Source organism: Mesoplodon densirostris, chromosome 2, assembly GCF_025265405.1.
Source record: "Mesoplodon densirostris isolate mMesDen1 chromosome 2, mMesDen1 primary haplotype, whole genome shotgun sequence".
Taxonomy (NCBI): domain Eukaryota; kingdom Metazoa; phylum Chordata; class Mammalia; order Artiodactyla; family Ziphiidae; genus Mesoplodon; species Mesoplodon densirostris.
The window spans coordinates 149,648,219-149,660,627 of NC_082662.1; the positions used below are offsets into that span (position 1 = coordinate 149,648,219).

A 12,409-nucleotide genomic window follows, 5' to 3' on the forward strand; every position below is an offset into this window, starting at 1 on the left:
CATTTAAATTTGTTCAAATTTAATTCTATGAAGACTTTGTAAGGAAATTTAGGCACTTTGAAGGGTAATGAAAAGGAATAAGATAGGCACAAAAGCTCTGAAAGTGATTCACATTTTAATCATGTTTCATATTTAGTACCAAGTGTTGATACTCTCAAACCACATGATAATTTTTTTAAGTCATGTGGTATGCATAGATACAGATTCCTCTTCAAGTGGGCTCACACTGAAAAACTGAGATGCTTTCCACAGCTACAATTTTGCAGACTGGCAAAGTACCACCTAAGAATATTCAAAAACCCCAGCTTGCACTGATCCCTAAGACTAAGAGTTATTTAAAAACCTGAAAAGAGCAAAAAGCCTGCTTTTTGTATTTGCTTAAAAATACATCAGACATTTTTACATCTCTACTCTTCTAACCATCTTCATGTATCGTTACAAACATGGAATATAACAGAGGCTTAGAATTTTTCCTGAAAAACACAGATTTCCACAAAAATAAAATAATTTTAAAAGAAGGCCACTTATGAGTTCTCACAATATGCTAAATACTATTCTCAGGGACATAAAATGAAATATGTGTAAAATTAATTTTTTGACCTGAATTTATAATAGTACTTTCTTTCCTTTCATTATTAAAAAATACATTTCCAAGCTAAGTCACTAAATGTAAAAAGGTGAATTAATAATCTGGCTTAATGTATCTATTTGTGTCTATTAAACTTACCACAACATTTTCCAGAATGAGCTCCCCATAGGGTTCGACAGTGTGTTTTCCTAACAAGTTAGCCAAAAGAACATTGTCTTTTTTCCAGTTAATTGCTGGTGTGGGGATTCCATCAGCCACGCATGGAAGAACGGCTTGTGAATTCTCATTGACCGTGTAATGTACTTCTGTACTTTGAATTCTAGGTGGTACTATGAAGAGTTTAAAAATGATAGGTATTCAGGATGTTGAATTCAATAATATCTTTATTCACACTGAAAATTAACACACAATAGACTTTCTTGAGGGTAACTTGCTAGAAATACTAACAAAATTTATCAAGCCATTTACTTGTTTGTTACTACGAAAGCAATCCATATTTTTGATGTTAGCAAGAATTCGAATGCATCTGTACTTGTTGAATATCAATTTCTAAAAAAATGACATAGAACTGGTGACAAATATTTAGATTTTATTTGACTTCCTGACTTTTCCTTACTTGAGTTTCTTTTGCTTATTGCAGTGAAGTAAAATAAACAAGAGCAACTAAAATAAAAAATGCTTCTATAGTTGTATAATTGCTAGATTTGTATCAGAGATATTGTGAGGATAGACTAATAAAAGTCCCTAGTTAAAAACACTGTAAAATACTCACCCCATATTAAATATCAAAAAGTGCTAAAGAAAAAAATATTTATTGCAGTATTTCACATGTGTTACAACAAATGCAAATAAAACCGGTGAAGACATTTAATTCAGTTTTTATACTGTCACAGAGAAATTTTTACAGTGATTTCATAATTCTGTGCAAATACTGCCTTTGCCTCAAATTTTTTTGAAATAGAATTTAGGCAATATAGAAAGGACAACTGACTATTTCAGGGTACTAACAAATACTTTAGTGAACTTGGAACTAAGATATTCACTTCTAAAAGAAAGGGTTAAAAAATATTAAGAATACTTGGCTCAAAAAGTAAAAATAGAGATTGGTTCAAGATGGCAGAGTAGAAGGACATGCTCTCACTCCCTCTTTCAAGAACACTGGAATCACAACTAACTGCTGAACAGTCATCGAGAGGAAAACACTGGAACTCACCAAAAAAGATACCCCACATGCAAAGACAAAGGAGAAGCTGAAATGAGACGGCAGGCAGGGCGCTATCACAATAAAATCAAATCCCATAACCGCTGGTGGGTGACTCACAAACTGCAAAACAACTATACCACAGAAGTCCACCCAGTGGAGAGAAGGTTCTGAGCCCCATGTCAGGCTTCCCAACCTGGGGGTCCGGCAACGGGAGGAATTCCTAGAGAATCAGACTGTGAAGGCTAGCGAGATTTGATTGCAGGACTTTGACAGGACTGGGGGAAAAAGAGACTCCACTCTTGGAGGGCACACACAAGTAGCGTGCACATCGGGACCCAGGGGAAGCAGCAGTGACCCCACAGGAGACTGAACTGCTAGTGGTGGAGGGTCTCCTGTAGAGGCGGGGGTCAGCTGTGGCTCACCAAGGGACAAGGACACTGGCAGCAGAAGTTCTGGGAAGTACTCCTTGGCATGAACCCTCCCAGAGTCCACCATAAGCCCCACCAAAGAGCCCAGATAGGCTCCAGTGTTGGGTCGTCTCAGACCAAAAAACCAACAGGGAGGGAACCCAGCCCCACCCATCAGCAGAGAAGCAGGTTAAAGATTTATTGAGCTCTACCAACCACCAGTCCCTCCTATCAGGAAACTTCCACAAGCCTCTTAGATAGCCTCATCCACAAGAGGGAAGACAGCAGAAGCAAGAAGAATTGCAATCCTGCAGCCTGTGGAATAAAAACCACATTCACAGAAAGATAGACAGATGAAAAGGCAGAGGGCTATGTACCAGATGAAGGAACAAGATAAAACCCCAGAAAAACAACTAACTGAAATGGAGATAGGCAATCTTCCAGAAAAAGAATTCAGAATAATGATAGTGAAGATGATCCAGGACCTTGGAAAAAGAATGGAGGCAAAGATTGAGAAGATGCAAGAAATGTTTAACAAAGACCTAGAAGAATCAAAGAACAAACAAACAGAGATGAACAATACAATAACTGAAATGAAAACTACACTAGAAGGAATCAATAGCAGAATAACTGAGGCAGAAGAACGGATAAGTGACCTGGAAGACAGAATGGTGGAATTCACTGCTGCGAACACAATAAAGAAAAAAGAATGAAAAGAACTGAAGACAGCCTAAGAGACCTCTGGGACAACATTAAACACAACAACACTCACATTATAGGGGTCCCAAAAGGAGAAGAGAAAGGGAAAGGACCCGAGAAAATATTTGAAGAGATTATAGTCGAAAATTTCCCTAACATGGGAAAGGAAATAGCCACCCAAGTCCAGGAAGTGCAGAGAGTGCCATACAGGATAAAGCCAAGGAGAAACATGCCAAGACACATAGTAATTGGCAAAAATTAAAGTCAAAGAAAAATTATTGAAAGCAGCAAGGGAAAAATGAAAAATAACATACAAGGGAACTCCCATAAGGCTAACAGCTGATTTCTCAGCAGAAACTCTACAAGCCAAAAGGGAGTGGCATGATATACTTAAAGTGATGAAAGGGAAGAACCAGAACCATGATTACTCTACCCGGCAAGGATCTCATTCACATTCGATGGAGAAATCAAAAGCTTTACAGACAAGCAAGAGCTAAGAAAATTCAGCACCACAAAACCAGCTCTACAACAAATGATAAAGGAACTTCTCTAAGTGGGAAACACAAGAGAAGAAAAGGACCTACAAAACAAACCCAAAACAATTAAGAAAATGGTAATAGGAACATACATATCGACAATTTCCTTAAAAGTGAATGGATTAAATGCTCCCACCAACAGACACAGGCTTGCTGAATGGATACAAAAACAAGACCCATATATATGCTGTCTACAAGAGACCCACATCAGACCTAGGGACACATACAGACTGAAAGTGAGGGGATGGAAAAAGATATTCCATGTAAATGGAAATCAAAAGAAAGCTGGAATAGCAATATTTATATCAGATAAAATAGACTTTAAAATAAAGAATGTTACAAGAGACAAGGAAGGACACTACATAATGATCAAGGGGTCAATCCAAGAAGAAGATATAACAACTATAAATATATATGCACCCAACATAGGAGCACCTCAATACATAAGGCAAATGCAAACAGCTCTAAAAAACGAAATCAACAGTAACACAATAACAGTGGGGGACTTTAACACCTCATTTACACCAATGGACAATCATCCGAACAGAAAATTAATAAGGAAACACAAGCTTTAAATGACACAACAGACCAAGTAGATTTAATTGATATTCATAGGACTTTCCATCCAAAAACAGTAGATTACACTTTCTTCTCAAGTGCACATGGAATATTCTCCAGGATACATCACATCTTGGGTCACAAATAAAGCCTCAGTAAATTTAAGAAAATTGAAATCATATCAAGCATCTTTTCTGACCACAACGCTATGAGATTTGAAATCAATTACAGGGAAAAAAATGTAAAAAAACACAAACACATGGAGGCTAAACAATACATTACTAAATAACCAAGAGATCACTGAAGAAATCAAAGAGGAAATGAAAAAATACCAAGAGACAAATGACAGTGAAAACACGATGATCCAAAACCTATGGGATGCAGCAAAAGCAGTTCTAAGAGAGAAGTTTATAGCTATACAAGCCTACCTCAAGAAACATCTCAAATAAACAATATAACCTTACACCTAAAGGACCTAGAGAAACAAGAACAAATAAAACCCAAAGTTAGCAGAAGGAAAGAAATCATAAAGATCAGATAAGAAATAAATGAAATAGAAGCAAAGAAAATAATAGCAAAGATCAATAAAACCATAAGCTGGTTCTTTGAGAAGATAAACAAAATTGATAAACCATTAGCCAGACTCATCAAGAAAAAGAGGGAGAGGACTCAAATCAATAAAATTAGAAATGAAAAAGGAGAAGTTACAATAGACACCACAGAAATAGAAAGCATCTTAAGAAACTACTACAAGCAACTCTATGCCAATAAAATGGACAACCTGGAAGAAATGGACAAATCCTTAGAAAGGTATAACCTTCCAAGACTGAACCAGGAAGAAATAGAAAATATGAACAGACCAACCACAAGTAATGAAATTAAAACTGTGATTTAAAATCTTCCAAAAAACAAAAGTCCAGGACCAGATGGCTTCACAGGCGAATTCTATCAAACATTTAGAGAAGAGATAACACCCATCCTTCTCAAACTCTTCCAAAAAATTGCAGAGGAAGGAACACACCCAAACTCATTCTATGAGGCCACCATCATCCTGATACCAAAACCAAAGACACTACAAAAAAGAAACTTACAGACCAATATCACTGATGAATATAGATGCAAAAATCCTCAACAAAATACTAGCAAACAGAATCCAACAACGCATTAAAAGGATCATACACCATGATCAAGTGAGATTATCCGAGAGATGCACTGATTCTTCAATATATGCAAATCAATCAATGTGACACACCATATTAACAAACTGAAGAATAAAAACAATATGATCATCTCAATAGATGCAGAAAAAGCTTTTGACAAAATTCAACACCCATTTATGATAAAAAGTCTCCAGAAAGTGGGGATAGAGGAAACCTACTTCAACATAGTTAAGGCCATATATGACAAACCCACAGCAAACATCATTCTCAATGGTGAAAAACTGAAAGCATTTCCTCTAAGATCAGGAATAAGACAAGGATGTCCACTCTCACCACTGTTATTCAATATAGTTTTGGACAGCCATGGCAATCAGAGAAGAATAAGAAATAAAAGGAATACACACTGGAAAAGAAGAAGTAAAACTGTCACTGTTTGCAGATGACATGATACTATACATAGAGAATCCTAAAGATGCCACCAGAAAACTGCTAGAGCTAATCAATGAATTTGGTAAAGTTGCAGGATACAAAATTAACACCCAGAAATCTCTTGCATTCTTATACACTAATGATGAAAAATCTGAAAGAGAAATTAAGGAAACACTCCCATTTAGCACTGCAAGAAAAAGAATAAAATACCTAGGAATAAACCTACCTAGGGAGACAAAACACCTGTATGCAGAAAACTATAAGGCACTGATGAAAGAAATTAAAGATGATACCAACAGATGGAGAGATATACCACGTTCTTGGATTGGAAGAATCAATATTGTGAAAATGACTATATTACCGAAAGCAATCTACAGATTCAATGCAATCCCTATCAAATTACCAATGGCATTTTTTACAAAACTAGAACAAAAAATCTTAAAATTTGTATGGAGACACAAAAGACTGCAAATAGTCAAAGCAGATTTGAGGGAAAAAAACAGAGCTGGAGGAATCAGACTTCCTGACTTCAGACTGTACTACAAAGCTACAGTAATCAAGACAGTATGGTACTGGCACAAAAACAGACATATAGATCAATGGAACAGGATAGAAAGCCCAGAAATAAACCCATGCACCTATGTTCAACTAACCTATCACAAAGGAGGCAAGGATATACAATGGAGAAGAGACGGTCCCTTCAATAAGTGGTGCTGGGAAAACTGGACAGCTACATGTAAAATAATGAAATTAGAACACTCCCTAACACCATACACACAAAAAAACTCAAAATGGATTAGAGACCTAAATGTAACACCGGACACTATAAAACTGTTTGAGGAAAACATAGGAAGAACACTCTTTGACATAAATCACAGCAAGATCTTTTTTGATCCAACTCCTAGAGTAATGGAAATAAAAACAAAAATAAACACATGGGACCTAATGAAACTTCAAAGCTTTTGCACAGCAAAGGAAACCATAAACAAGACAAAAAGACAACCCTCAGTATGGGAAAAAAAATTTATAAATGAATCATCGGACAAAGGATTAATCTCCAAAATATATAAACAGCTCATGCAGCTCAATATTAAAAATACAAACAACCCAGTACAAAAATGGGCAGAAGACCTAAATAGACACTTCTCCAAAGAAGACATACAGATGGCCAAGAAGCTCATGAAAAGCTGCTCCACATTACTAATTATTAGAGAAATGCAAATCAAAACTACAGTGAGGTATCCCCTCACACCAGTTAGAATCGGCATCATCAGAAAATCTATAAACAACAAATGATGGAGAGGGTGTGGAGAAAAGGGAACCCTCTTGCACTGTTGGTGGGAATGTAAATTGATATAGCCACTATGGAGAACAGTATGGAGGTTCCTTAAAGAACTAAAAATAGAATTACCGTATGACCCAGCAATCCCACTACTGGGCATATACTCAGAGAAAACCATAATTCAGAAAGACACATGCACCCCAATGTTCACTGAAGCACTGTTTACAATAGCCAGGTCATGGAAGCAACCTAAATGCCCATCGAGAGACAAATGGATAAAGAAGATGTGGTATATATATACAATGGGATATTACTCAGCCATAAAAAGGAACAAAATTGGGTCATTTGTAGAGATGTGGATGCATCTAGAGACTGTCATACAGAGTGAAGTAAGTCAGAAAGAGAAAAACAAATATTGTATATTAACGCATATATGTGGAACCTAGAAAATGGTACAGATGAACCAGTTTGCAGAGCAGAAATTGAGACACAGAAGTAGAGAAAAAAACGTATGGACATCAAGGGGGGAAACCTGCAGGGTGGTGGTGTGATGAATTGGGCGACTGGGATTGACATGTATACAGTGATGTGTATAAAATGGATGACTAATAAGAAAAAAAAACAAAAAAGTAAAAATACACTCCCCTCCCAAAACAATAAATTTTGGAATTATTCAAATACATTGCTGAGAAATGGATCAATCTTAATGACATTTTTTAGGACAATTGGTTTCGGCAAAAATTATTTTTTTATGATTATATGAGTAAGTATACAAAGATTATGTGAATGATTATATGCATAAACAATAGATAGTACGGAAAATCAAATGTCTATTTTGCTGAATGGTATGTCACAAATATTCATTTTTCATTAATGTATGCTGTATTTTTATTATCTCCTTTATCCTGGTTTCCTTGGAGTTTATACTTCAACTTTTCTAATGGTTACAAAGTTGCAGCATTAGTACATTTACTTAAATTCATTCTTTTTCAAAATGAAAATTTTAAGGCTGTGACTTTATATTTGATTATAGTTTGGCCACACACCATACATTTTGATATGTGGTGTCCTTATTTTTTATTATTTTCTAAATAATCTGAAAATACAACCATATTCTTTGACCTACTTGTTGACTAGAATGGTATTTTTTAATTTGGCTGGGGTTGGGGTTTTGGCATTAAAAGTTCATTACACATTTCTAGCTTTATTGCGTTGTGGGCAGGAATTGTTGCCTATACTTTTAAATTATTATTAACAATTTCTTTGTTGTTTAGTATATGGTCAATTTTGGTACATTTTCTACAAACCCTTGAAAGAAGGAATATTATTCACTTGAAACTAAAGGACTAATGTGTATTAATTAGTTCAATTATATTAACTGAAAGCAGGTATAAAACTGTACAAAATTCAAATACACCTGAAAGATAAAAAACAGCTTTCACAAAATTTTTATAAAGGGAAAAAGTAGAAACTCATCATTAAAACAAGAGTTACCTCTGAAAATAGTAGTTGGAAACAGTTTAATTTACTTATTGTTTCTTACCACTGATATTAATAGGTATTCTACCTTTAGTCTTAAAAGTATACAATTAAAAAAATTACAAAATAACAACTAAAATATTTCAATGCTGATCTTTAGGTATTTTGTTAGTTGTCTGAATGCAAAGGAAAAAATGGTATTTTTTCTATTATTCAAATATACCTGTAAATATTTTGCTACATACTTTAAAATAATGAATCAAATAGATCTCCAATTCTCATTAGATTCACATTACATTTATAATGTAGGTCACATGGTGATTAGTTTTGAGCCAAGATGACTTGCAACTTGAAAAGTAAAGCAGAATAACAAAACAAATGGACTCCTCATAAGCCAAATTAAAGATCCCAATAATTGCAATATGAGGGGATTAGCAACACATTGATTATCCTGGCTTTATTAATAAAATCTCTTTGTCACACACATATGTGCACAGACGAATAAACATAGCCTACCAAAATCATATTTGAAGGGCAAGTGTACCTACATACCACATGAACACACACACTCCACTCTTCATTACTGTTTTACATTGTTTTGATTTTCATCGTATTTTTTTCCTGGTGTTTTTTTTTCTTTGCCATGGTAATGTAGCACACTGAAATGATTTATGCTAAACAACCTACCATGGACAGTGAGCTTGGTGCTCGTGCTGCTTGATCCTGCCACATTAGCTGCTGTGCATGTGTACTGGCCAGCATCACTAGGCTGAGCAAATGCTATTTGCAGAGCTCCGGAGCTGAGGATGCGCTGGCGGATTGATTCCATAATTACATGCCCATCTTTATGCCACGTAATGTCAGGTGGTGGGAGGCCACCTGCCTCACAGGGTAGCATGATGGGCTTATCCACAGCAATGATATATTCCTTAGGATGGGGGCTAATGACTGGAGGAACTAAAAGATACAAGGTGTGAATGTTATCTTAAAAGCAGGAATGTACCATTTACACACTACAGTATTACTCTAGCAAAGTGAAGTCACATTGACAAGAAACAAAGCCCTGACTTTACCATATCATCACCAAAGGATTGCTATAGCTTGTTTGCGTTGGAAAAGAAAATTCATTGAACCCGTTGTAGAAAATTATTCTCTATCTAGTTAACAAATATAAATGATAATCAATTTTAAATAAGGATATAAACATGTACTCATGAGGGATTTCATGTCTAGAAAACTTAGACTGTGTTGACAGAGGTATTTTCTTTAACATACATGTATTGTGATTCATCAGCTACTTAAAACTTCCAAAATAGACCCCTTCAAGGTTTGGAAATTGTTCACCTGCTCAAAGATCCTTTTATTCATGCGTTTCCTACAGTGCTTATGATCTCATATACAATGGCCATATTTAACAAGGCATTTTGTTAATGAATAAAGGAATAAAGAAGTAGAATATGGAAAAGAATTACAATTAACCCTTGAACAACACAGGGGTTAGGGATGACGACCCTGTGTGCTACCGAAAATCTGAATATAACTTATAGTTGGCCCTCTGTGTCCTTGTCTCCTCTGTATCTGTGGTTTTGCATCTGCAGATTCAACCAACCTTGGATTGTACAGTAATGTAGTATTTACTACTGAAAAAAAATCCATGTATAAGTGGACCTGCACGGTTCAAACCATGTTGGTCAAGGGTTGATAGTATATAGAAAGAACTCTTTGCACTTCTTCAGAAAATGGTGGAAGGGCTTATGATTAGGATTTCTCTTCCTAGTGTTTACAATAGATTCCTAGTGTTTACAATAGATTACACTAAGGATATTCTACTGAGCTTTTCTTACCCTTTCCTGCCTTGGGGCTATTGCACATGCTGCCCTCTCTTCCTTGGACACTCTGCTACTTTTACATGGCTCATCCTAGCTCATCATTCAGGTCTCAGCTCCAGTGGTACCTGCCTCAGCTCCAATAGTATCCCCCCCTCCACCAAGCAGTTGTTAAAGCTTACTTTAACCACTAGTGTAAAGTGGTCCCCACATTTTCCCATTTTGGAATATTGAAATGCTGTTAGTTGTTCAAAGTGTTTCTTTTTCTTTTTTGACAAAAAGTGTTTCTTTTTTTATATCAATAGTTTTAATCAGTGAAGGAAAAAACCCTCACTAATTCTTTTCTATGATCTCAGTGTTGCCAAAACCAATGAATATTTCTTGGTCATCATACTAACTGACCTTTTGTTTGCATTAAAAAAGCCGTCTACTTCCTTCTTGAAACACTGTCCTCTCCTAGCCTCCATCTAGTTTTCTTCTGTCACCTCTTCCCTCTCCTTTGTATTCTTTTCCAGTGTTCTCTCTTTTCTCAGACCTCTTAACAATGCAGAGCCCTGGGGCTTTGTCCTTAAGCTCTTTTCGGTCCAAATTCTCATCCAGTCTTGTAGACTGAAATACCCTGATTACTTCCAAATTTATATCTTAGACTATACTTCTCCCTTGAGTTCTGAATTCATAAATATTCAATGCTTTTTGACATCTCTGCTAGGATTTCTAATAGTTTCCCACATCTAACATGATTAAACAGAAATCACGCTTTCCTTCCTCCCCAACTAGTTCCTCCCCTTGCATCCCTCACAGCACTATCTCCCATCTCTAGCTCAGGCCCAAAGCCCAGGAAACATTGTTAACTCTTCTCTTTTCCTAACCTCCCAATCTGATTAATCAGCAATCCTGGCAATTACATCTCCAAAGAGTTCTTGAATCCACCACTTCTTTTTCATTTTCCCCTGCAACTCACACACCCACTCGCACTCCCAGCCAGACTGTATCACATGATGGCTAGAGCACTTTACTAGTTCTTCCAGCTCTAGTCTTGTGCTTTCTCGAAATCATTATCTATATACCAGCAAAAGAGGTCTTCCTAAAACCAAACAAGAGTCTTGGTTAAATCATTAAAGGCTTCAACACTGCACACAGAAGGAAATCTTACCCCTCCTATGGTCCTTCGGGCACTCCGTGCACTGGTCCCACTTTCTCTTCTGACCTCCTTCACATTTTGCCAGCCTTCCCAGGTTCATTACTGTCAGCCACACTGGCACGCTTCTTTTCTTAACCTTTCCTGCCTTGGGGCCATTGCACATGCTGCCCACTCTTCCTTGGACACTCTGCTACCTTTACATGGCTCATCCTAGCTCATCATTCAGGTCTCAGCTCCAATGGTAACACCCCTCAGCTCCAATGGTACCCCCATCAGTAGGTTAAAGCCTACTTTAACCACTAAAGTGGTCCCCACATTTTCCCACTATTCCCCATCTCAGCCTTTTGTTTTCCCTCTGCATATCATATGTCAGAATTTATCATAATTTCATTTATTTGGTAGTTTCATTTTTTTTCCTTCTCCACACTATAAGGAAAGGATCATATCTATAATGGTCAATGTATTTCTACTTATTCTCCCAATAAACACTTGTTAAAGAAGTGTTGAAAAATACAAATAAATTAGATTTACAATCTGCATGTAAGTGAGCTTTACTACAGTTATTAATTCACCATAAGAAAATCATACTACAAGGAAATTCAAATCAGCAAGGCAAACTGAGCAGCTCGGAACCCATCTCTAGGTCACGTCTTGATCCACAAAAACAATGCATGTAAGATATGAACATTACATCAAGAAAATATAAGTTAAATGTGAAAAAAAACCCACTGTCTTCAGAATATTTTTTTCCATTAAGCTGGTTTAATTGCAATTATGATTTTTTTTGTTTCATGATTCTTATTGGTGATTCTTTAAAATTTAAAAAATTTATGATTTGATTTTTAAGTGGCTATTACAATTCAGTATTTTGTAATGTATACAAAGTAGTATTAAAGAGAGAATAGTTTTAAAAATCACCTTAAATATGTGCTTCAATGAAAGTACCAAATAGAGGTTCACAGAAATTCAAAATATCATGAGATGCCTCAGTTTTCTTATACAAATAATGCCCCAAAACACCCAAGCACTGAATTTTTTCCTTCTTAAGGTTAACAGAAAAACATATAGGATAATATAAACTAAGAATGTTAATTAAGAA

The 12,409-nt window shown here is 36.0% G+C and overlaps 1 protein-coding gene across 7 annotated transcripts in view; it reads right to left on the bottom strand.

Moving 5' to 3' along the window:
- The window catches only part of HMCN1 (hemicentin 1), a 755,474-nt gene that overhangs the window by 91,232 nt on the left and 651,833 nt on the right, over positions 1-12,409 (bottom strand). For all 7 annotated transcript variants that reach the window (XR_009531210.1, XM_060091137.1, XM_060091136.1 and 4 more), the window contains 2 exons: positions 9,031-9,300; positions 728-918 (listed from right to left, as the gene is read on the bottom strand). Coding sequence is in view for 6 of the 7 variants with exons in the window: in XM_060091137.1 (XP_059947120.1) it covers positions 728-918; positions 9,031-9,300 (461 nt within the window). In the remaining variant the exon portion in view is untranslated. The remainder of the gene's footprint in view (positions 1-727; positions 919-9,030; positions 9,301-12,409) is intronic.